General features: G+C 42.3%; 1 protein-coding gene across 1 annotated transcript in view; it reads left to right on the top strand.

The window, feature by feature from the left end:
- C7H10orf67 (chromosome 7 C10orf67 homolog) overlaps positions 1 to 26,678 on the top strand; it is a 152,697-nt gene that overhangs the window by 40,160 nt on the left and 85,859 nt on the right. Inside the window, exons 5-7 of the mRNA XM_046013431.1 lie at positions 17,607 to 17,759; positions 24,039 to 24,171; positions 25,304 to 25,362. Coding sequence (XP_045869387.1) covers positions 17,607 to 17,759; positions 24,039 to 24,171; positions 25,304 to 25,362 — 345 coding nt within the window. The remainder of the gene's footprint in view (positions 1 to 17,606; positions 17,760 to 24,038; positions 24,172 to 25,303; positions 25,363 to 26,678) is intronic.

Here is a 26,678-nt window from a genome sequence, read left to right as displayed (position 1 = left end):
TTGGTGATCACGATGGTGGTGTGTGGGAGCTGCCTGTGCAACCTCCTGACCATTCTAATGAGATTTCCCTTTATTAATCTTCAGTTTTTAAAAAACATGTTATGGGGGCACCTGGGTGGCTCAGTGGGTTAAGCCTCTGCCTTGGGCTCAGGTCATGATCTCAGGGTCCTGGGATCGAGTCCCGCATTGGGCTCTCTGCTCGGCAGGGAGCCTACTTCCTCCTCTCTCTCTCTCTCTCTGCCTGCCTCTCTGCCTACTTGTGATCTCTGTCTGTCAAAATAAATAAATAAAATCTTAAAAAAAAAAAAGTAATCGTCCTAAAATAATCCGTATGCTGAAGAGACATATTTTAGGGTGGAAAATTCTGCTCCCCTTCAGATGCTAACACAAGGTACAGGGCAGGGGCTCAAGCTTCCATGACTTCTCCAGGGGCAGCCCCCTCCCTGCTTCTAGTCCTGCTCACCAGCCCACAGCTCTCTGAATGTAGTCATTGGGGTCTTCAACAGAGGTTTCATAGCGCAGGGCTGAAGAAGTCATTCAGCATTAACTCATATTTTTTAAACCCATTTTTTATTATTATTTTATCCATTTCATTGAGTTTTTGAATATTACTTATAGTATTTTTTGTGACTAGAAATTCTATTTGACATTCTATGCTCAATTATTGGTTATTGTTTACGGCTCTTGCTAATTGCTCATAATTTTAGTCCTGTTATTTCTATAAATATATCTAACTATACTTGATTTTATTCTGTGTTTCACCATTTCCATCTTTGAGTGTCTGATAAATGCTGGCTGTCACTCATGTGAGAGACTTTTGGGTTTTATGATTTTTGACTGCGAACTCATATTTCTGTGGGAATTCCTTGAGGCCTAGAACAGAAGTCAGTTTCTGTAGAGATTTGTGTTTGCTTCTGTGGGATTCCTGGGTCCGTGACCACTTTAATCTGACTTTAGCTTGAGGCAGTTTAGACCACCCAGATGTATGACTTTGGGTCAGAAGCTGTGTAGGACATCTTTCATCTTGTGCTCATAAAAGAAGAAATGCTTTTCCCTTCTCTGTAGTCAGAGCCAACTTTGCAGACAGAAGGCAGTTTCACTCGGAGTGGGCTGGGGGACCGGTGCACAGTTCAATGTAGTTCTGGTTTGTTCTTATACTGAAGGTGTGGCCCTTTGGTGTCTCAACCTTAAGGAGGAGGCCTCCTATTATTTAGAATTAGAATTACCACTTTGAGGAGGTTGGAGGGGATGTCTCTTCTCTGTGTGGGACAAAGAGATGTAAACCCAAGTTCACAGGTTCCTGGGTTGGCAGTGCCTTGGGGTGAAGGCCAGCTTCAGTGTGCTGCAGAGCTCTCTGCATTTCTGCATTCACTTTTTTGTAGCCTACATACCCCTTTCTTTGTCAGCTTGCAAGATGCATTTCACCTACCTTATCCAGAATTTTTGTTGTTTGTAGTGGAAGATTAAGGCAGAATCCCATAATATTTTTTTTGAACATGCTTTCCTCATCTTTTGTGTCTTCCACAATTTCTGGGACACTGAGATACATCTAGTGTGTATCAAATGCTCAAAAAAATATGGCAGAATGGGGCGCCTGCCTGGATCAGTTGGAAGACTATGCCGCTCTTGGTCTTGGGGTCATGAGTTCCAGCCCCACGTTGAGCACAGAGATTACTAAAAATAAATAAATAAACCTTTAAAAAGTGTGGCAGAATAAGTGACTGTCACTCTTTCTATATACTTCTTGCACTTCTAAAAGTAGAAAGCCCTGGAATGATTAAATGCATTCGAGTCATCAGTTTTTCATAAGTATGTTCTGGTTAAATATACTTAGGCATCAGTGTGTCAATTGTAGTCGGTTTATATAATAAAAGAATTGCTTTAATGGTATAAAAGTGATTATTTGAATCTTCCCTTTGGTTGTTGTCATTGCTTTGATCATAACCTCAAACAGCCTGCCTAATCCTGGCCACCCAGTTTGCTGGGGCTCCGTCCTAAGAAAAAACACAAAAAAGTGTTGAAAACAAAACAAAACAAAACAAAAAAACAAACCACAATTACCAAAGAAACCCTTGGTAGCTTTGTTAAGGATAAATGACTCTGCTGCCCTCTGGAGGCCAATTGAGGATACAGGTACGAAGTCCCTTTTCAACTATGGAATACGTTTTAAATCTATTTAACTTTTGAAACAATCTCTTGCATGATATTATCGTACTTCATTTGAGACAAAAGAAAAGACTTTTCTAAAATTTACATCTTATTTAGCTATGTTTGGTTGGGGAAATGTAGGAGCTCAGACTCAGGTAAGAAAACAAATTTCTTTAGGTATTTCGAACACATGGGGATTTTTTTTTTTTTAAAGATTTTATTTATTTGACAGAGAGACACAGCGAACAGCGAGAAAGAAAAACACAAGCAGGGGGAGTGGGAGAGGGGGAAAGAGAGGGAATCAGGCTTCCTGCTGAGCAAGGGTCCCAATGATGCAGGGCTGGATCCCAGGACCCTGGGATCATGACCCGAGCCGACGGCAGACGCTTAACGGCTGAGCCTCCCAGGTGCCCTCAGATAGATTCAATAAAGGGATTTAGGAGCTTATAAAATCCTTGAAAAGTCAAGGAGATTGTCACTAGTTTTTGAATCAACAAGCAGTTTTTCCATTCCTTTTTATCCTTCCAGGTAAACTTTAGAATTTTGTTTACTGTCGCCTCAAAAAGGCCCCCTTTGGCATTTTTATTAAAATTGAACAGATTGGAAAATTATTCATAAATTTTGAAAGAAATTTGTATCATTTGTAATATTCAGTCTTCCTATTCAAGAATACCTCTTGATTCACTTATGTCTTATTTTATATATCTCAATGAAGTTTCATAATTTTACTTATGTGGGTTATATTTCTTTTTCATACAACGAAGTCATTCCTAAGTATTATATTTGATGTCCTTAGAATATGGAATCTTTTTTGTCATATTTCAAGAGTATTTTGGTATATATGGAATCCTTTGATTTTTTTTTAAGTTATTTATTTAAGTGATGTCTACACCCAACATGGGGCACAAACTCATGACCCTGAGATCAAGAGTAGCTTATTCTGCTGACCCAGCCAGGTGCCAGCTTTAAAGGTATAATTTATATTGCGTAAAATTCACTCATTTAAAGCATACAGTTCACTGGTATATAGTATATTTACAGAGTTGTGCAGCCATCACCATAATCTAATTTTAAAACATTTTCATTACCTCCGAAAGAAAGCTTGTACCCATTAGCAGTCCCTCCCGATTCTTCCCTTCCCCTTTAACCTGCCCCCCTCTCCAAACCCTGGGCAACTGCTAGTCTACTTTCTGTCCCTACAGATGTACCCATTCTGAACATTTCACAGAAATGGGAGTATGGTCTGTGCTGTTTTGTGATTGATTTCTTCACCCCAAAATGTTTTGATGTGAGACCTTTGATTTCCGTCAATATTGTACCCAACCACTTTGTTGATAGATTTCCAAACGCGGGATCATCAGATCTCTCTCTCTCTCTCTCTCTCTTTTTAATTGAAGTATACTCAGCATAACATTATATTAGTTTCAGGTGTGCAACATGATTTGATATTTGTGTGTACTGTGAAATGATCACCTCAGTAAGTCTAGTTAACATCTATCACCACATAGTTACAACTTTTTTCTTGTTGGGAACTTATGAGACTTGTCTCTCTTAGCAACTCTCAAATACACAATAGAGTACTGTGTACTATAGTCGCCGTGCCGTACCTTACTTCCTCAAGACTTAATTTATTTTATAACTGGAAGTGTGTACCTTTTGACGCCCTTCACCCATTTCACCCATTCCCTACACCTTGTCTCTGGCAACCACCAATCCATTCTCTGTATCTACAAGTTCAGTTTTCTTTGCCTTTCTTTTTTTTTTTTCTTTTTATGGTTTTATTTATTTATTTGTCAGAGATGGAGAGAGAGTGAGAGAGCACAAGCAGGGGGAGTGGCAGGCAGAGGGAGAAGCAGTCCCCCCTCCCCCGCCGCAGCACAGAGCCTGATGGGACGTGATGATGTGATGCGGACTTCATTCCAGGAGCCTGGGATCATGACCTGAGCTGAAGGCAGACGCTTAATGACTGAGCCACCCAGGCGCCCCTCTTTGCCTTTCTTTTTTAAAGATTTTGTTTTTAATTAATCTCCACATCCAATGTGGGGCTCGAGCCCACAACCCCAAGATTAAGAGTCCCATGCTTTACCAACTAAGCCAGCCAGGCGCCCCTTCTTCCTTTTCAAGAGTCTACATACAAGTGAACTCATGGTATTTATTTTTCTCTGACTTATTTCACTTAACCATAATGCCCTCAAAGTCCATCCATGTTTTTGCAAATGGCAAGATTTTATTCTTTTTCACGTCTGAATAGTATTTTGTTTTATATATATAATATATGTTATATATAACATATATATAATAAATACTATATATTTATATTAATTATATTTTTATATATAACGTATATAGTATTTATTATATGTAAATAAATATATATTTATATGTTATATAATGGTATTTGTTATATATATATATCACATTTTCTTCATCCATTCATGTATCAATGGACACTTAAATTATTTCTGTGTCTTGGCTGTTATATATAATGCTGTAATGAATATTAGGGTGCAGATATCTTTTTGAATGAATGATTTTGTTTCTTTCACATAAATACCCAGAAGCAGAATTGCTGGATCATACTATAATTCTAATTTTAATTTTTTGAGGAACCTCCATACTGTTTTCCACAGTGGCTGCACCAGTCTGCATATTTCCACCAACAGGGCACAAGTGTTCCCGGTCCTCCACATCCTCACCAACACTTGTTATTTCTTATCTTTTTGATACCAGCCATTCTAACAGGTGTGCGCTGGTATTTTGGGTTTGATTTACATTTCCCTGAGGATTAATGATGTTTCATGCACCTGTTGGCCATTTTTAATGTCTTCTTCAGAAAAATTTCTATTGACATCCTCTGTCATTTTTTTGTTATTGAGTGTTATGAGTTATATATATATATATATATATATATATATATATACACATATATATATATATATGGTATCAATCCCTTATTAGATATATGATTTGCAAATATTTTCTCCCATTCAGTATGTTGCCTTTTCATTTCATTTGATGGTTTTCTTTGCTATTCAAAAGCTTTTTAGTTTGTTGTACTCTCATTTGTTTAATTTTGCCTTTGCTTTTGGTGTTAATCCAAAACATCATCACCAAGACCAATGTCAGGGAACTTACTGCCTATGTTTTCTTCTAACAGTTTTGTGACTTCAAGTCTTAAGTTCAACTTTGATCAGACATTTTAATAGCTCTTAGTTGATTCATTTGTATCCTCTAAGCACAAATATATACTCATGGAAAATGACAATATTCATTTCTTAATTTCTCAATGGTGTCTCTATCTGTCTTTTACACTAGACGGACATTGCAGAATGATATTAAGTAATAAGATAGTGATCATTCTTTTGTCATTACTGAATTTTTTTTTAAGATTTTATTTATTTATTTGAGAGAGAGACAGTGAGAGAGAGCATGAGAGGGGAGAAGGTCAGAGGGAGAAGCAGGCTCTCCATGGAACTGGGAGCCTGATGTGGGACTTGATCCCAGGACTCTGGGATCATGACCTGAGCTGAAGGCAGTTGCTTAACCAACTGAGCCACCCAGGCACCCGTCATTACTGAATTTGATAGAAATCCATCAGTAACTCATAATTAAGTATAATAATGGCTTTTTGTTTGGAATAATTTGGAGCAGATGGATGGAAGGAGAGTAAGACTAATTAGTCTTTTGAGATGGGCTCTTGGTAGAAATGTAATTGCCTACAGTCTTAGTGCATAGGGTGAGCAAATAAATATAGAATATATGCTTGTGGGGAAGGCTAAAATTATATCAGAAAAGTGGGTCAGTAAAGGGTTAATAAAGCCAGAGGGACTGGATGTTGGATGTTAGGTGTACACAAGCCAAATGGGGATCAGGGCTCCAGAGATTAACGTTAAGAAAAATCAGGCTAGAATGAATGAAACGGGTGAACTAAGTCCTAAGGCTGGGTTCCTCTCTGACCCTAGCACAGCGTTGCCTTGGTTAATCAGGTCCCCTCCAGAGGCCTGCGTGGGATAGAGCCTACTCCTCTTCCCTGAGTAGGGAAGGGCTAGTTGTTTCTTCGCCTCATCAAGTGGAAGAATTAGTGCAAACTATAAGAAGAGAAATGGGTTGGGAACAGTTTTAATGGCACGAATGCGTCAAGGAAGCCAATAACCAGCTTCATACTCCATGTGATGGACGTAGCTCCTGGCAAAGAGGAGAGTCCTGTGACCTTTCTGAAGCTGAAGAGTCTGAATCAGACTAAAAAAGGCTTCTTTGCAGAAAAGCATCAAGGTGAAGTTCAAATGAAGACTGACAGCCCGGTGGAGGCGACTCTCAGTTCAGACCCTTCCGCATGGAAGATCGTTTAATTTTGCTCTCCCGTTTGGCGTGTGCTCACCTCTTGGGCCTCACCGCATGAGCTCGGATGCCTTTTCAGATGATGGTCTCCCAGGTCTTTTAGAGAGAATTTTAGAGACTGTGAAGCTCTATTCTTCTCCATCTCCATGAGACGTTGAGGATTGTCTCACACACGGGGAAATTCATGAAGCGCCGAACTGTGCCCAGCAGGCCCTATAAGTATGTACAGAATCGATGCTGGTGCGTTGTCGCAGGGTTCGTCAAGCAGAAGATGCTCTGTGGGTGACACGGTAGGGGCGGGAACACTTCCCGTCATTCAAAAGCATTGGGCACATTCACACCCAACGTGCTGAGAATATAATAATTAGAATTTCATTTCCTCAAATCAAAGCACCACCATTTCTTTTACCAACAGAGGGCTACGGAATGAAGTCATTACCTTCTTAATGAGTGTTGTTCTCTGTGATGGGTTGGGGTTTCTGTTTCCTGGGATGGGTTGGAGGAGATAGGGAGGTCCGGAGAGATGTTTACGTTGAGAAAAGGACCCAGGGCTGTAGAGAGAGCCCGCGTTCTGTATAGATGGGCTCTGCTGGAACCTAACGTAGCCTGGGCCCGTGGTTATTCTTTTGTCTTAGGTGGTGATGGGCATTAGTTACAGAAACATAGGTGAAGATGCTTGGGGAAAGTCCCAATTTTCTCTAGGCTGATAATTAATGATAATGAAAGTCGTTATCACGTATTGAATAATCTGCTGTGGGCCGGGCACTGGGCAGAGTGCTCCCTGTGCTGCGTCATGATTTATTTGGTTTCTCTGGAAAGACAAAAAAGACAAGTTTAATTCCAGTGGATTACAGAAAAATGCAAACTTTCGTATCTAAGCTTTTATTTCAGTAACTCCTTTCTCGGTTCAGCTATCACTGGCATTCCGAAGGAAAGCTTAATGCAGTGAACGGTCTTCTTCCACGTGTTCTCACATGGTTGGAGAAAACACTGACATCCATGCCTTCTCCAACTCCTTAATGGGTCCTCACAGGGAGAAAGTTCCAGACTCCTCAGTGTCCTGCTCGCTGCCTTAAAATGTTCTGTAGTTTCCTAGTCCCCTCATAACAGGCGGGATAAACATGTACTGAGAACCACCAGGAGTGTTTCTCTGGTGAGTGTGAGAAGCGTCAAACCCCTTGGAACACAAAGGAAAGTTAGTGCCCCTCAGTTTAGTGCCCGGCCAAGGTGGCCTGAAGCAGACCTCGGGTTCTGCATTTTTTATATTGGTTTTCCATAAAATACAAAGGATGCCATTTTACTTAACTTATTTATTTTAGTATTTATTTTAAGGTATTTTAGAAGTCACAGGTCTTCTAGTTCTACAGAGATATAATTGACCTGCAGCTCTCTATGAGTTTAAGGTGTGACCTGTGTATATTTCAAATCGATTACCGCGATAAGTTTCGTTAACATACATCTCCTCATATAGTTACAAACTTTTTTCTCCCTTGTGATGAGAACTTTTAGGATCTATTTGCAACGTCCACATATACTGTATCGTGGTGTTAACTATAGTCCTCACGTTGTACATCACAGTGCTTATTTATTCTACAGCTGGAAGTTTCTGCCTTTTGCCCATCTTCCTCCACTCCCTTCCTGCCACTCAGAGACATTTCTTACGTAGTGAGCCAAATATATGCTACATTTCAGATATACATGTTATGAACCTGAAGAAAAACAACAAAAACAAAAATGCATGAAAGTCATCATCAAAAACATAGTTCTAACGTAGGGCCACCTGGGTGGCTCAGTCAGTTGAGTGTCTGCCTTCAGCTCAGGTCATGATCTCAGGGTCCTGAGATCGAGCCCCACTTCTGTCTCCCTGCTCAGCAGGGAGTCTGCTTCTCCCTCTCCTTCTGCCTCTCCCCCTGCTCCTCTCTTTCTCTCTCTCTCATGCGCACTCTCTCTTTCTCAAATAAATAAATAAAATCTTTAAAATAAACTACTAGCCGATAGAATATGTGTAGCTCAAAATATAAGCTATACTACAAAAGATAGAAGAAAATGTAATCAGTCTTTAAAACAAAACAAAACATGATGTTTAAAAAAAAAGCGTCGGGGCACCTGGGTGGCTCAGTGGTTTAAGCCGCTGCCTTCGGCTCAGGTCATGATCTCAGGGTCCTGGGATCGAGTCCCACATCGGGCTCTCTGCTCGGCGGGGAGCCTGCTTCCCTCTCACTCTCTCTGCCTGCCTCTCTGCCTACTTGTGATCTCTCTCTGTCAAATAAATAAATAAAATCTTTAAAAAAAAAAAAAGCGTCAATTGTTTCATCATTTAAGCCAGAGACAATTTCTGTGCCAAGTTTTCTACCTTCCCAGAAATCTCTTTCTGATTGTCTTTAACTTGGAGAATGGAAAATTGTAAGTTAACTTCCAATATTTCCCCATCACATGATCACATCTCTTCTTTGATGACTGCGAAGAGATCATTGCAGTCTGTTGTCTGTTTTGCAGGACCGCAAGCCTTTTATGGATAGCAAATGTTTGTTCCAAGAAAAGCATCTCCAGTTCGTCCTCTTCTTTACTTTGTCAAAGATAGATGACGATTTGATGCAGAATTACCCAAACCCATTTCAAGGCTGTTAAATATGCATTTCTTAAAATGATAAAATGTTAACATTGTTTTTAAAAGTCTTTGAGCTGGGAAAGCATTTATTCTTGCAATAGAAGCCTTGCTTTGTTGACTGGCATGTTCTTAATGCCTCTTGAAGGTGAGAGATGCGTAGAAGAACCATTATCTAATGAGGGCACTAATTTTAGATCCCAAATTTTAATGCAGCAAATACTATCTGGTGGTTAAGTGATTTTCATTTCAGATTTTTAAAAAAGTCCTACTAACAGTATTGTGCAATGAAATACCAACATTTTGGTATTTGGAGGGGATTAAATTCTCTGGACTCTGACTTAGGAAACGAAGGTGGGGCTCTGCCCAGGGCAGGTTTCATCTCCTTAGACAGGGAGGCACGCCTTCCCTGGAGGACAGTCAATGGCCTAAAGGAGGCTTTATGCTGAGGAGAGGGTGGGAGAGAAAACTGCCTGGTGCAATGGGAAAAAAAAACTAACCTGAAGAGTTACAAAATAAGTTTATGAATTACATGAGTTACAAAACAAGTCTCCACAGACTCAACCACGACAAAAAGCTTACAAAGTATCTTCCCCCTCACCCCCCGCACCGCCCCCGCGAGTCTCCTGGTCTCAGGTGTCGGTGGCATAGTCCCGCTGGTGTGGGAAGCTAGCCGTCACTCCTGGTGCTGGAAGCCACAAGCCAGCTCTCGGGTTCACACCTGTGTCGTCTCCCTCCTCACCTCCCTGCGAGTGGGTGGGATGCGGGCCTTGCCTCTAACCACAGCTTACAGCCAAGGTGCCCGGATGATTCCATCTCGTAAGAGCGCAGCTCCCATCTTGCTGAGTCTCTCTCTCTCTCTCCATTGTTGGTTTGGGAAGCAAGAGGCCATGTTGGGGAGCCCCAACATTTGGAGGTAAAGAATGGCAGGCAGCCTCCAATCGAGGGCAGCCTCCGGCTGACAGCGGGGAAACTAAAGCCCTCGGTCTTCCAGGCGCAAGGATGTGAATCCTTCCAACCACCTGAGTGAACGTGAAAGCAGGATCCCTTCCCAGTCGAGCCTCCACCAAGACCCAAAGGACACTTGGATGGCAGCAAGAACCCATCCAAGCCGTTCCTGGATTCCTGCCCCACAGAAACTAAGAGAACGCATGTGTGTTTTAAGCCAGTTAAGTTTGTGGTAAAGCTGTGTGTTTATGACACGGCATAGATACAAAATACACCCGAGTTTTCAGTGAGTCATCAAATTCTGCTGCTTTTTTACTTCCTAAGTCCATCCCTTTTTATGTTCTTCCCAGAAAGAACTAGGTCAGGCAGTCAGCATTGCTTCCCATCTGGTCTCTGGACTTCTGTGTCTCCCTGGTCAAGTGACTGGTTCTTCAAAAACATAGATCCCTTCACAAACATTTCAGCACCTTCTCCAGAACTGTAGGGTGATGTCTAAGCCTTTAGCAGGGTGCAGAAAGGCCCTTGCATTTCTCCACTCTTATCTCCTTCCACTTCTGTGGTGAAAATTGTACCCTCCAGCAATCCTGAAATACTTGCTATCACCTGGCTCCCTCTGCATGCCTCAAGTTAGTAGTCACTTCCCTGGAATTTTCCCAGAAGGTTCCTTCTCGCTGGAATGCTCTTTCTCTCCTGGAGAATCAACAGGCTGAATTATATCACAATTACCCACTTGTGGGTTGGTCTGTACTCTAGAATCTTTGTTCCTGTGTACTGGGGACTAAGCTGTATTCGTCTTCGTACTCTGGTCCTAGCAGAGAGCCTGACGCATCATGGATAGTCAACGAACGTTCTCTGGATAGAGGGCCTGAACACAACCAAGAAAGGTGCCGGAGAACTTGATTTATGCCATGGTACTGGAGAGAGATCATGAGCTCTTAGTGAAAACGTCCTAGAACATGGCAGTGCGTGACGTCATGGACTTGACCTGTTGTTGCACTCGGTTGCTGAGTCATCTGTGCATTGTCTGATTTTGTAGCAGAGACAAAAGCAGTTCTGGCACTCAAGTTGTTCATAATCTAGTGGCCGCAAGAGATTAGAAAGAAAGAAAAAGGGCGCTAGGTTGGCTCCGCCGCTTAAACCGTCTGCCTTCTAAGCACCTGTGTTTGGTTCAGGTCTGGATCCCAGGATCCTGGGAGTGAGTCCGGCATTAGGCTCCCTGCTCATCGGGGAAGTCCACTTCTCCCTCTCCCCCGTCCCCCTGCTTGTGTTCTCTCTATCCCTAGCTATTTCTCCCTCTGAAATAAATAAATAAAATCTTTGGAAGGAGGGGGTGAGAGAGAGAAAGAGAAACAGAGAGGGAGAAAGGAAGGAGGAAAGGAAAGGGGAAGGGGAGGGAAAGGAGGGAGAAGGAAGGAAGAAAAAGAAGAGGGAGAGAGAGAGAAAGAAAGGAAAGAAAAGGAAGGAAGGAAAAGAAAAGGGAAAAAAGGAAAAAAAAAAAAGAAAAAGAAGAAAGAGGAAAGAAAATTCAGCAATTATGATCCACAATTGAGGTTTATCCCTGATGGGTTCCCAAATCTTCTGTGGGGGTTCAGGGAGTAGTTAAGAGAGCTTTTCAGGATGAGGTGATTCCTGAGCTAAGCCTTGAAGGATGGTGACTATTTGGCAAGTTTGGTGGGAGGGATGAGAGGAACCCGGGATGGGCCCATTTCACGGAGCAGAGGCATTCAGCGGTAAGGCAGTGGGGAGCTGCAGGTAGTTTGGTAGGGCCCGAGGACAGGGGACTGGAGAGGGTGGTGAGAGGTGATGCAGGAAGTGAGCCCAAGGAATCAATACTTCATGTTGAAGATCAGAGAATCGTCGTAGAATTCTCAGCAGTTTTCGTGACATGCATGGATTTGCCACCTTGAAAGATAAATACTATTGCAGTGTTTATGATGCGTGATAAAGAATACCGCTCTTCCCCACCCAGGTTGTGGACAAGTTGGAAAAGAAAGTCAGGGCGCCGGCAGATGGAGATCATCTGCTTTCCTGAGAAAGCGGCCTGCCTGGCGCTAACTCTCAGGGCTTGGCAGACTTGACTTTGTCAGAGGCCAGCACTGGGCTGGGCGGGTCTCTTCCTGCCGGGACAGAGCGCGCATTCCTGCAGTGCTGGCCCCAAAGAGAAAGGGGGGAGTATGGGGATGCCCCAAATGCGACCAAGTTTCCTCTTCTAGGGTCAGAACTCAGTGGAGGTGTGACTTCACATGGAAGGAAACAAGATTCCCCGGATTTTTCTTTCCTCCTTTTTTTTTTTTTTTTTAAATACATTGAACTTCATCATTCAGCCCATGATCGGTTAGCTGTGTATCTGAGCCCTGGGGAGAAGAAAACTCTGTTCCCACCTTCATGATGCAGCCCCCCCCCCCAATACACAGCACTTCTCTGGGGATCCTGATGCTGATGCCTTGAGAGAATTGGATCCAGTTAGAGGAGTGCATGATTTACCTTGAACAGCAAGGTCACTCTGTATCTAATACTAAGAACTCACTTTCTGGTCTGTTTCTCACCCCGGATTATATCCAGCTGTGTTGTTCAATATTGTTGATCAAGAGGTTTTGCCCGTGAGACCAAATGGCATCATAAAATTATTCTAATAATAAAAAGCCAACAGTTATGCCAGAAGTTTGAATACCAACTCCTCCTGACTTTCAAATACTGAAGGAAAAATTAAAATACAAATATTTATTCTTCTTGCGGGAACAAAGGAATTAAAATACAAAATAAAGTTTTCTTGCCATTGTGAATTAAGAGGCCAGAGTCGTGCTTCTGCCTTTCCTGTCCCATTGCCTGTATCAGAGGCAGCTCTTGGTGACACAATGTGGTCAGGAAATGGGTCCCACGATAGCAGGACTGAGCAAACACATCAGCATGTCACGCCTTGTGGGAGTCAGCTTCCCTGCTGCCAGAGGAGGGCTGATGCTAGGGAGAGATGAGAGGCTGTAATGAATGTCATGGCGTTGGGTTGGAATTCGAGGTGTCGGTATGAGTTTATGATCTTTAGATGTAGATATTATATTAGTCAGGATTCTCCAGAGAAACAGAACCAGTGTGTATAGAGAACAGGAGACAGGAAAAGACAGAGGCAGATTTCAAGGCATTGGCTCACACCAGGGTGGGGGGCTGGCAAGCTTGAAATCTGCAAGGTAGACCAGCAGACCAGAGATCCAGGGAAGCGTTGACATTGCAACTCAAATCCAAACCAGTCAGCTGACAAAATTCCCCCTCGCTCCGGGACCTCAGTCTCTCTCCAAAGACCTTCAACTGATGGAATGAGGCCCATCGACACTATGGAGGGTAATCTGCTTTCCTCAGTCTATCGATTTTAATAATCTCACCAAAGGAAAAAAAAAAAACTTTCACGGCAACATCTGGACTGGTGTTTGTTCAAATTTCTGGGTACTCGGAAAGATAGCCAGTTCCAGCCCTTCTCCTCCATCACAGGATGCCACGTCCAAGGGAGGCCACAGCTGGGGAGGACAGGAATCTTGATGGATAAGAGGAGGCTGGACTGAGATTTGGGGCATTTTATTCATTCATTTATTCAATCTTTCATTTATGGCTTTTGCTTTCTTCCTATCTTTCTTTCCTTTATCCAGTTTTGTTGTTGTTATTTAAGAGTTAAAAAAGGAAAAAAAAAAAAAAGCTGTGGCATTTTCCTGAGGGTTCTTGTAAGAGGAAAGAAACATGAGACGGGAGACCAGATTTGAGGGGTGGTGAAGAAAAATACAAGGGCCTTCCGCTTAATCCCCTGGTGAGTCCAGCTCATTCAATAAACATTGGTCGAACATCAGAAACATTCCTGGAGGTGAAGAGACATGAATCCAATGTGTTTGGGTCTTACAGTTATTTTATGAAATGTCAGAAGTAAAACTTCTTGTTCTTCCAAGGAACGGCATGACCCTCCCTGCACTAAAGTCCAGAGGGACCGAGCCCTCCCTAAAGGCAGGCTCGTTCATGTTACAGTGGGGAGGACTTGGCCAGCCTGTTGGAAGCATCTTTATTTTGGTGATTTTTAAAAGTAAAATAGGGGTGCCTGGGTGGCTCAGTGGGTTAAACATCTGACTCTTGGTTTCGGCTCAGGTCATGATCTCAGGGTCTGAGATTGAATCCCGTGTGAGGCTCTGCCCAGCGAGGAGCCTGCTTGAGATTCTCTCCCTCCCGCTCTCTCTGCCCCTCCCCCTCCCACTCTCTCTCTTAAAAATTAAGTAAATAAATAAGTCTTAAAAGTAAAATCTGGGGTGCCTGGGTGGCTCAGTGAGTTAAAGCCTCTGCCTTTGGCTCAGGTCATGATCCCAGAGTCCTGGGATGGAGCCCCGCATCGGGCTCTCTGCTCAGCAGGGAGCCTGCTTCCTCCTCTCTCTCTGCCTGCCTCTCTGCCTAGTTGTGATTTCTCTCTGTCAAATAAATAAAATATTTAAAAAAATATTTTAAAAAAAGAGTTAAAATCTAAAAGAGCGATAGAACTCTCTCTGCCTGCCTCTCTGCCTACTTGTGATCTCTGTCTGTCAAATAAATAAATAAAATCTTTTAAAAAATGTGAAATCCATCATCTTCAGAACATAAAAAATTAGTGAACAAGTAAGCAAATAATAGATGAAGTGACCCAAGAGGAGTGTTGACAAGATACAGAAAGACCACAGCAGTGGAGGGCAGGTGGGCAGGTGGGGTGCTAAGGCTTCCCAGGGCCAGTGGCTTCTGGGTTTGAATGACAAGAAGGAACAGAAGTCAAATGCTAGAGGCTGATACTTACAGGGAGCTGACTGTGTTGTAGACACAAAATGGGTTAGGTGAATTGTCTTACTTCTCAGAGCACTTTAGGTACTGCTATTAATCCCATTTTACAGATAGTAAGACTGAGGCCCAGGGCACTAAGTGAGAGCTGGTTTGCCGACACAGGCAATCCTGCTCTACATGGTCAACCCTGTTCTTTGACGTCACTCCATTTACAAAGCTGGAACTGGGGGCGCCTGGGTGGCTCAGTGGGTTAAGCCTCTGCCTTCGGCTCAGGTCATGATCTCAGGGTCCTGGGATCGAGCCCCACATCGGTCTCTCTGCTCAGCAGGGAGCCTGCTTCCCCCTCTCTCTCTGCTTGCCTCTCTATCTACTTGTGATCTCTCTATATATATCAAATAAATAAAATCTTTTAAAAAAAAAAAGCTGGAACTGTCATGTGGTGATTGTTTTACTTTCACTCTTTCCCACTGTTCTGCAGAATCATATGCTGATTTTTACAGTAGTGCAATGTAGGCCCCGTCAGTGTTCTGCTCCTAGCTTGACTCTGAGTTCTCCACTGGTCTTGTACCCTCCTCAGCTGGCCAGTGTTCATCATATATTAGGGAACAATTATAGTTTGTAACTCTAACTCCGAAATAGAATATTAGGTGTATTAGCCGATGTGATCAGGTTTTACTACATTCCTTGTATGTGTATGTGCTCAAATACATTAGCAGTGAACACTTAAAAACAGAATCATGCTATAATTCTCAAAAGAGTTCGAAATGGACAATATGATTTTACACATCAAGGTTGAAAATGAGAGCTTTATGTGCTGGAAGTAAGGGAGTAACAGCGTTCATTTTGGAAGCGTTTCTTCCCTGTCTGGTGTCGTGACCTGGTTCTGCAGACCGCTGAGTGTGGAAGAAGCACTTCCACATTAGCAAATGGAAATAGGAAAGCTAATCAGTAAAACTACTAAAGAGATCAATGGAAGTTCTAAAACTATTTTGAGTTCTCAGTAAAAGGGCATATAATTAGAATTGAGTATTTTCAAAACATATAGCATAAATAATATCATATGAAAAAAAAATCACTTTGAATGGTGATCAAAACATGCTGATTCAGGGGTGCCTGGCTGGCTTCGTTGGTTAAGCATCTGTCTTTGGCTCAGATCGTGATCCCAGGGTCCTGGGATGGAGCCCCTCTTCTGGCTCCCTGGTTTAGCAGGGAGTCTGCTTCTCCCTCTCCCTCTGCCCCCCCCCACTCTGCTCATGCTCTGTCTCTTGCTTTCTCTGTCTCAAGTAAGTAAACAAAATTTTTTAAAAATAAAAAATAAATTTAAAAAGGCTGTGAACATGCTGATTAAAACAAAAAGAAAATACTGTGTTCATATATTGTCATAGTAAGACTCAGAAAATATACAATGATTCAGGGAATGTAGTAAAACAAACATCCTCATCTTTAAGGTAGAATATAAACCGCACAATCTTTTCGAAAATAAATTTGTAAAGTGGATCAGGGCCATTAAAACATTTGCATGCCCCGGCCAGGAATTCTACTTCTAAGGACTTATGCTAAGAAAAAAGATCAGAAATGTGGACAGAGGTATAGATATAAAGACACGGTATGTTGAAGAACTTAAAATATACATATATATGTATATATATATACATATACATATAATTATATAAATAATGGCATTTCTATAGAGCTGAATGTGGTATAACCATCATTAATTATACTTATGTAAAATGTTAATGACATGGGGCACGCTCATGATATAAGTTCAAATGAATTAAGTCTTCTTTTAAGAAAGAGAGAGACAGAGGATGAGTAGGGGAGGGGCAGAGGAAGAGGGAGAAGGAATGCCAGGCAGGCTCTGTGCCCCATACAGAGCCCGATGTGGGACTCGATCTCACTACCCTGAGATTATGACCTGAGTAGAAATCAAGAGTCAGACGCTTAACGGACTGAGCCAAATGAATTAAATGTGAAATGAATTAAAATAGGCAACACCATATGTGATATACAGTATCAAATATACAAATTCATTTAAAACCAATTTGAGAGTGTATTTTTTTCATTCAATTTCTATTTGATCAGTGCTATCAAAAAGCAGCTTATTCGATTTCTTTTAAGAAAAAATAACCGTTTTTTTTTTCATGCAGAGAGAACTGAATGATGTGTTAGAATTACATTATTTTAGAATGGTTCTGCATACAGACCCTGAAGATTACTTTCTTACACCTAGTGGTTCGTTATCCACAACTTTGCATGGGGAAAAAAATTCTGTTTTAATGCATCTTCCTCTGCTTTGGTCTCAGTTTCCTAAGTTTTCAAATGAAGCCTATTCTGTCTAGATTAATGGTCTGCAAAGCTTTTCTGTGGAAAAAAGGAAAGATACAGTACTTGTCTCCACATCTCCATACCAAACCACTGGGGGAATTAGTTGCACCATTGAAGCTTACTTCTGTTTTTACACATTCAAATTTTTGTTATCTTCCTTTCTAGGGCTAGATCCAAGTAGGACATTCACAACCATGCTGTGCATTTACAATGAAGGTTTACTGTGATTACTTGGGTGGCCCAAGCAGTTAAAGTACCCCATTGTGCTTTGTGTTTTATAGGAGCAAAATGCGCTATATTCTGCGACACTTTAGCGTATCATTCAATATAAATATAGTTATTTCCTGAAAATTGTGTGCAAGTTACAAAAGTCAAATAACTTACAAGACTTGCTTAAATAAAACGTGAACTAGTTTCTGATGGTGCGTGCTTAGTGTCTGATTTTTAATCCTGCTTTCCCCCCTAGCAATTCTTTGAGGTGGAAGAAGAGGCTTTCATGCATGAATCAACTAGTATCAAAATGAGTGTTTTGTTAAAAAAACTGAAGGAGAGAGAAGAAGTTATTAAGGAATTAAGAGAAGAGCTAGACCAATACGAAGAGTCTAGACTTCAAAAATTTGTAAGTTTCAAAGCAATGAATAATTTACTCTAATATATATACATAAAGTTATAACTTTCCAAAAGTTTGGGTGAAGAGTAAGGGCAATGCAAGTGGTATATCTTGGGTATCTCTCCACAACATCAGCCAGTCCAACCCTTTTCTGCTCAAGGCATAGTCCAGAAAACCCATATTAACCGGAGCCACACAATTGTTCTCAATTTTTATTTGTAATTGAAATAAAATGACCTATTTCCCACTGCAGAAATTGTCCTGCTCTAGGAGAGCATGTAGACTTTCGTTTTAATTTTGAAGACTCCAGCCCCGTTTTGCTGTTTAGCGATCTCTCCATGTCAGAGGCTTCCAGGAAGCACCACAGAACAGGAGGACCTTCAAGGAACATTCTTGAAGGGTTTTCCCCTAGTTCTCCTGCTTCAGAGGAAGCCAGAAGGCGGTTTACTACTTGGACAAAAGGACTGGTGGGAACCGAAATGGAAGGAGAGAGCAAGGAGAGGCTTAACTCCTGTCAAGGAGGAGAATTTTAAGGGCTCTGGAAAGTGTGGACGCTGAAGGTGAATTCGTTATCATCTCTAGTCAGCTTTGAGCCACTGGCGGTGGCCCAGCCACAGTTCAGAGCCACAGAAGAGTCTTTATTATTAGATTCTAAGAGCAAGAAGCTGATTGAGGGGGCGCCTGGGTGGCTCAGTGGGTTAAGCCTCTGCCTTCAGCTCAGGTCATGATCCCAGGGTCCTGGGATGGAGCCCCACATCCGGCTCTCTGCTTAGCGGGGAACCTGCTTCCTCCTCTCTCTCTCTCTCTGCCTACTTGTGATCTCTGTCTGTCAAATAAATAAATAAAATCTTAAAAAAAAAAAAAAAGCTGATTGAGTCAGAGAGGCTAGAAGAGAGGCCAGAGGAATAACAGTCTTTTGAAGGCCAACTGGCAGGCACCACACGCCTCATCAGTGGTACCTCTTCTCATCTCCTGGCTCAGTTTACGGAGAAGGAAGCAGAGACGGGGTGATTAAGTTGCTCTTCCCAGGCACACAGCTAGTACATGGTGAAGATCGCATGGGAACCAGGGCCCGGCTGATCTGAAGCCCACAAAAGGATGTGGAGCTCTATGCTCCACAGTAAGATGTCAAGGTCGTGATTTTCCAAATTAACTAGTTGGTAGGTATATATAAAATAGACTCTAATATTATATTATTATAATGTATGCATATATTATTACAGGTATATATATATATCCATGTAAATATTGACACATGCATAGGTATGCACAAAAAGGTCTGAAGAATTATACATCCAAATGTCAACACTAGGAGGAAACACTTACACGTTGCCAGTCCCTTTAAGAACAATCCACAGTTTACCTAAATCTCATGCTAGTAATCTTATTTACAACTCCAAGTTTAGAAGAGATAAGGAATTGCACTTGTCTCATCCTGAAGGATTTTGTTTACTAATTGGTGAAGAAGGGTTTACTTTGTATAATCTATTAGAATTGTTTATATTCTTTAAAAAAAAATCCTGATTATCTCCTAAGTAATATAGTATTAAGTGTCGGTAGCATAGATCTAATAAAATTATGTTAATTCTTTTTACATGTTCTGATTGCTATGGAAGAGGCATTTCCAGCTTTTGCACTTACTTTAACCTTTTCCTGGGTCTAAATCCAGCCTTATGTTTTGGAGACAATAATTTAATAGAAAGGACTAAAACAAGTGTAATAGTTTTTGGCTTTTAATCCTGCCTTGGTCGAAGATATCCAGCCCAAAAGGGAAGGGTGATGTTGGTCATTAATTTCCCATTTGTGGCGTGGGCAGGTACCTGCCTAGCTAAAAGAGATAGTTGTGAGAAGGATACCTGTTGTACTGAATGTGAATTGCTTTGAGTTCTTTGAGGAAAGCTAAGTATGTAAATCCTAGTTATCATTATGAGGAAGTAACACAAGTCCCTGTGACCATCTAGTTTACATTCCATGAAATGCTCTGAACAGACCTCAGACCTCAGGACCTGTTCAGACCAACCCAATTGGGTAACTGAGCTCCCTACGCTAAACCATGAGGTCCGTCTTGTAATGCTTGTATCTCTAAGTATCCTCAACCTGGCCATTGTTCTCTCTGACATCTTCTCTCTGAGGATGAAGATGGGTAGTGGCTTCGCAAGGACAAGGGAAGTTGCGGGGGGGTCCACGCTGACCTTGTGTCAGTAGGGAGTTCCCTGGCTCCGGAGGGCGTCCTGAACACCCTGGTCATTCCACCATAATTTGTCCCCAGGGAGACCACATGACAATTTCTGTAAACACCCTAAGATCTGAGGGAATTGAGACACTCCTGATTAAATAGGAGTATACACTTCTCCCAGCTGCTGGGGACCCCAGTAAAATGTACGGTGCCAGTCTCCCACCTTGATTAAGGGCAAGGTAGAGCGGTCTGGGACTGGTGTGCATTTCAGGAACATGGACATGAAGGCCGCGAAAAAGATCATGAGTTATACAAAATAAACTTATGGAGGATACTTTTTTTTTTTTAAACCCTCTAAGATTTCCTAAAACTCCATGCCATGGAAGTTCTGGAAGGGATCTTTTTTTAATTTGAATTTTCATCTTATACAACTGCTCCCTCTGGTGGTTAAAAAAAAAAGCTTGAGCCCCCAAACATCAATCAGATTTGGAAAACCCAATTTGGAGAACCAATTGGAGAACTTCGAAGTTGCGGTGGAAAGAACTTGAAACCACTCGAAATAAGCAAGCTGAATAAGCAGTAGGGAAACACTCCAGTTCATTCGTACCGACAGTCCGACTACATGAAGAGCTTTACAGTTAATAGGCAGTCACAATATCTCTCTAGAACGGTTTTTGAGAAAAATCTGATGAGAATGTGATCGCAAAGGGAAACTTTAATAAACAGCGAACTTAAATCAGATTTATAACAAAATGGAAATCAGGAAAGGGAGCTCTTCAAGTTATGGAAGCCTCATCTCTCGAGGCTTGATGTCGAATATCCCTCCCGAGCACCGTCACTCAAGGACTGAGCGTCGTTTCCAGCTCAGCTCTGTAGGAAACCGTCGTGACGTGTGGTTCTCTGGTCGCGGTGCTGTCGGGTGATCCGTCCCCTGGAGGTTTGCTCCCCGAGGCTGGCCTGTCAGAGCGCATGCGCCCTTGTGCACGTCTATGCCCGCACACGTGCCCATGCATTTTAATAGCAATCAGAGTTGTCCGTTTTGAAAAGACTTCATTTTCACCTCCTTACCCTCCCATAAATGACCTGGGCAACCATCACCCTCCTCCCCACCCCCCACCCCCCAGAAGGGAACGTAGCTGCTTGTTGCTGACAGCTCTGAAACAGAGCTGTCCGTCAAGAGGGGCGGCTCTGCAGGGCTGCACCGCCCCAGTGCGCCACTTGCCTGGCTGTCACTCACTGGGACCGCACCTGCTCCTCTCCACGACTGTCAGGCAGCGTGAGCACGCATCAGAAGCCTACTGCACGCCCCAGCAGCAAATTGAGATGTCCAAGGACCGGGGAGCCTGCGGAATTGCGATACCAATAAGGCAGAAGGGAGACTGCTGAGAGGCACATGCGGGCTCTGCACAGCGCTCCTCACCCTTTATTGTGCCTCCGGATCCCCCGCGGCTGCGGTGAAGACATGGGTTCGGTCTGGGCTGCGGCCTGAGATGCTGCGTTTCCCATAAGCTCCTGGGTGAGGCCGCGGCTGTGGACCACACTTTGAGTAACAAGGCTCTACAGTACACCAAGCGTTCCAAAATGATTCTTTCGGGACCTGTTTGGGATCCCGAAACGAGGGAGCAGGGATTGTGCCCGTCTGGTGAGTGGCACCTAAGCCACCGCCAGAAGTCCTCGTTTTCACAGGGAATAGGAAAACTTTGGCAAGTTCCTTTAGAAATCTAAAATTCCAGAACGATCGTGGATCCCACACGATCTCTCTGCAGCTACAATGCCGCTTTAAATAGCTACATGTAGTTAACCACCTTTTAATGATCTCCCTCCTTTTTAACCTCGGTTTATGAACGCAGTTTATTTTAGAGAAGTCTCATGGTTTCAATAAGCCAAAAACTAGTGGTGTGGGCAGATGGTAGAAGGAACACCACCACAAAACCTGCCACTCAGAGTGTAACAGATGACCGTGGCAGCCCAGAACTATCCCTTTGTTCATTTTGCTAATGAGTGTCCTCATTGCTGGGGGAGTCTGAATAGTTAATTACGTGCAGTTCCTGCAGCTGACAGATGGTGGGGACAGAGCTAAAGATTAACCTCACAGGGACAGGGTCTGTGTAGATGGATATGAAGAGGAAAACCCGTCCAGTTGAATGTGTTTTCCTTGTTTCCTGTTTTTATACACGAGTTTTAGAAAATGCACGGAGGAATTAGCTGCCACCACTTACAGATTTTATGCCTCGTGTGATTAATTCAAATAGGTCTTGTTTAGTTTATGATAACGAGAGCTCCTGTCATAGAATATTCTTATTATGCTAGTTAGGAAATGTATGCTTAAGCTTTGGAGACAAATATTGCTTGTTTATTTGTTTGTTTGTTTAAAAATCCCTTTTTAAACATTCTTTTAAATCCCATTTTAAACCATTCTGTGATGGTTTCAAATTGAACCGTGTGGGACTAGAAATTAATGACTGGGATTCTTCCTTTATTCCAACAGTGCTGTTTATTAACTATTAGATTTGTCAGTTCTGATTAATTAAGAATGAGTTGGGCTCAAATAATGTAAATGAAGTGGTGGGTCAAAATCACGAAGATTTGTATTGGTTTAGTGCAAAACTTAGCGTCGTTTTAAAAATTAACTCTGATATGACTAACTTCATTAGTAGGCGGCTTCCTGTGGAAGGTACTGGGTTTATTAAATGTACTGCAGAAATTGTAGCCACTCATTTTTCTTCTGAGCCATTATGATCACAGAGTAAAACATTTTAATAATTTACTTTCGGATCTCTCTAAATTTAAGTAAAAATACAATTCCGAAAGGAACCCAGTATATTGGGAGGGAAGATTCTGTTTTTGAGAGATCTTATTTTTGTGTATTGTCAATCATGGCATTGCTGGGAAAAGAATACATTGTAATTGGTCTGAAGATTACTTTAAAGTTCAAAAGCACTTCTGTAACCATATGAAATTGGAAGCAAGGCATATAGAACCTTCTATTTCTTTTAGCATAATAATATAATGACTTTGCAGTGTGCTCCTTAATATTTTGAGATCGCGTGATCGTTTAATAGTTTACCATCAGGAAGTAAAAAGTTCTGCACCAGCTTCCCCAGTCCATTACATCTTAATTTAAAAAAAAAAAAAAATGTGTGGCAGTAAAATCCAGACAGCCATAAGCGAGAGTATATTCAGATGTTTTTCAATAGCTTTGAAACAGACAAGAAGAAGAAGAAGAAAGGAAGAGTAGCTGTCCCAATAAGCTTCTATTGCGTAAGAAAAAGCCTCTCCCATAATGGACATGGCAAGATTTAAACAAAAGACGCACATAATAAAAATGTAAATGAGTTTGCTTTACTAAAACTATAACTTTAAAGTCCTTTGTTGTAAGTTATCCTGAAACCTTCTTACAAGGTAATCGCTGTTTGCATAGAGATTTAAACCGAAGTCTTCAATAGCATTAAACGCCTGCACAGTCCCCAGTGTGACAGGCATGCAAAGCCATGTTAATGTTCAGAATATGAATTGCCTCTGGGTGGCTCCTCGACCAAGCCGAAAACCAACTGTGTGGATATCCGCGCGCCTGATGGACTCCATGCGGCTCCCAGCCTGAACACGTCACCGCTTTGACATGTGATGTGCTCTTCATGACACTGCAGCGCCGACGCTGGGAAATGCCACAAAGGCAACAAGCCCCCCTCCTTAGCCGCGCACTTTGCCACCCCCTGGCGCTGCCCGTCCCGGTCCCCCCAGCCTGCCTAGTTACAGGCGGACAGCGCTTCAGACACACACAGAGGGAAGTGTGGGTGGAGAGGCCCCAGCTGCCTCCCCGGGCGCAGCCTCCATAATGAATTGACCTGAATGATGAGGGCACACAAACAGTATGATATGCATTATTCCTGTCAATAAAATGTCCCCATGTGCTGTGGTCTTTGTACAGACTGTACTGCAGCCTTTCTCCCGGCCAGCTCTATTTAATCCCCTTCCTTTTCACTATTCATATTATAAGTGTGTAATAGAATTCAGAAAATTATATGATAGCTCTTCTGCATCTCTATTGTCTTGTGTTGCATATTTAAATGCTTGGCTCTCTGCTTAGAGACGCGGGTTTCCCCATCTTTCAGGACGCTTTTGCCCGAGAGACGACGCTGGAGAGGGAAAATCTGGAGTACAAAGTGGCAAACGAGAGAATGCTGCAGATCATTGCAGAACTCGAAGAAGCGATCCGACTCAACCTGAAGGAAAATTCAGTACTAGGTAACCTTTTACAGTCGTTTTTTTGAGAAAAACCTACGCATCGGACACATCATGAAGTCCGTGGCGGCGCTCATCTTCACCAAACATCCGTTTGCTTGGTTATTTACATGTACGAGATCGGCTTGATAGCGGTCTTTGGTTTTCATTGAAGATGGCATTCCTTGCTTGGGAAAGACGGTTTATTAGTGGTTATATTCTCGTGCCATTCTAACTCAAGGTGTCTTTCCACCCCCCTCCCCAAGTCGAGCCCCGACCTTTGAAAAATGTACTAAGCAGTGCTCTATTTCACTTAGAAATATTATAAATGGAGAGAGACTTTTCCTGATTTCTATTTCACATGCTTGCTTGATTATCTAAAATTTATAACCTTTAAGTACTTAAGCACGCAGATTGGGGTATGCTTTGTGGGGGAACAGAGTTGGCCCTGCAGGAAAATACGGCACTATTTACTCTGGAATGGCCTTCAATTTTGGACAAATTAAAGTACAAATCGTCATGTGTATGCCTCATACTCCCCTTTTTTACATACCATAAGCGTTGGTAAAAGTTCCATTTAAATCATGGGCTTTATTTTTTTCACCCACTGTTATCTTTGTATTTCTTTTACCTACATGATGTTCCCCTTACCTGCAGGGATGAAAAGCAATGAAGAAGCAAAACAAACAAACAAAAAAATACTTAACAGCAAAATATTGGTGAAATCAGATAGATTACAGTATCCATTGAGTATAAAATATACCATGCCAGTGTGGTTTCGTTTCCCTTCTAATGTGGTGTGATACTGCTTTTTCAGGCTTTGGTAGCTCTGAGTCATAAAGTACCACCTGCTAAAACACTTTGCATTGGCTGTGACTAACAGCAAAAATGTCCATTGCTAGTATCGATCAAAAGCTTTCAGCCCTCAGCCACACTTGGATGTTGAATTTAGTTCTTAATCCCTATCCGACCAGCCTTCTGAACAGCAGGAAGAAGGCTGTGAATGTCAAGGGCAGTTGTGAAGGTCACAGTCCTGCTAGGACTTGCGTCCACCATGCCTGCCAGCAGCGTACAGCCTGCCCTGAAGCAGGGAGCTTGAATACAGGGCCGTAAGCTTGTAATTTCATGGTTGGCCTCTCTTTCCTTTTGTTTACAGAAGATGAAATTATAACTCTGAAAGAGAAGGTAGAAAAGAATCATAGAACTATTCAAAAGGTACTGTAACTTTTTACATTGATGAACGACTCTTTTACATTGAAATACCAGCACAACGAGTGAGATCACACTGTGTCCCTCTTGTCTTGGGGAGACAAGTCCATTTCCGTGTTTAATCTCTCCTGTGATTTGGGTAGGGTCTCTGGTAATCAATAAGGATTCTGCCTTGAAAATGAATTAATGGACAGATAGTTCTTTTCTTTGGGATAACCGAGTGTCTACCTTGTTGACTGTAAGGAACTGGAAAGTTATATGACACCATGTGTCCAAAGATGTGCTTGTGGGAGAATTCTATTATTAAAAACAAGCAATCTTATTTTCAGCCCAGATGGGGCTTCATGTTCATTTTTGTGTTTGCACATGAACTGGGCTTATGCTATGTAGGGAATCTGCATTTTGAACAGGATTTCTTTTGGTATCAGCAAGGTCAAGATCTCCCAGGGCATCCAAGGCAGGAGGACCACAGCAGTCCCGCCCTCTGGCACAGGTCTTGTGCTCTGGGCTTTCTTAGCTCTCTGTGGTAGCATCCCATCCTAGCTATCAGGTAGGGCCATCTTCCCTGCTGCACCGCTAGCTTCACGGGGGGCGGAGACAGTAACATCTCCGTTTCTAGAATATTCCCAGTGCTGAGCAGTGCTTGGTGTGCACGGACAGATGCTCTCTGAGTAATTCATAGAGTGAGAATGCGTTTAAGAAATTTACAGGTGAAATTTACAGGAAGTTTACAGGTGAAAATGTGTATTTACATCCCTGACTTATTCCAAATAAACATCAATGTTCTCACCAAATCAAGTGCCAGTTTGAAAATGAAAATTAATTGAAACTGGGTAACATTCAGTTTTAATGAAACATTCAGTCCTGCAGAGGCACTAGCCGTGTTTCCAGAGCCCAGCAAACAGCCACCTGTGCCTAAGTTTGGGTCCAAATTTCAAGCCGATTTTACAGGTCAGGGTATTCTTAGGTTTTCAATAAGATTACACTTACAAACTATTTTTTAAATACTTGGTTACTGTGAAGGGTAGGAGGTGGGAGATGTTTTCTCTGAAAACCAGACCCATCACAGGGGTTTGCGGAGTAAGTTCATTTTCTTGCACTTACCCCTGTTTGCAACGGAGAGAGCGGGAATCCCATCCTCGCAGAGAAAACAAGAGTCTGTGGACAGACAAATTTAGCCTTCTTGGCATCAATATCTACAACTGAAAAGGTAGTCCCAGCTTTCAAGTGTCACTTAGCCTCCAAGGAAGGTTTCAATGTTTCTAGAAGTGTTCAGTCTATCTTGTCACTGGTAGAGATGAGTTGTGGAACCTTACTATTCT

Source organism: Meles meles, chromosome 7, assembly GCF_922984935.1.
Source record: "Meles meles chromosome 7, mMelMel3.1 paternal haplotype, whole genome shotgun sequence".
Taxonomy (NCBI): domain Eukaryota; kingdom Metazoa; phylum Chordata; class Mammalia; order Carnivora; family Mustelidae; genus Meles; species Meles meles.
This window is presented reverse-complemented; position numbering and strand designations above follow the sequence as displayed.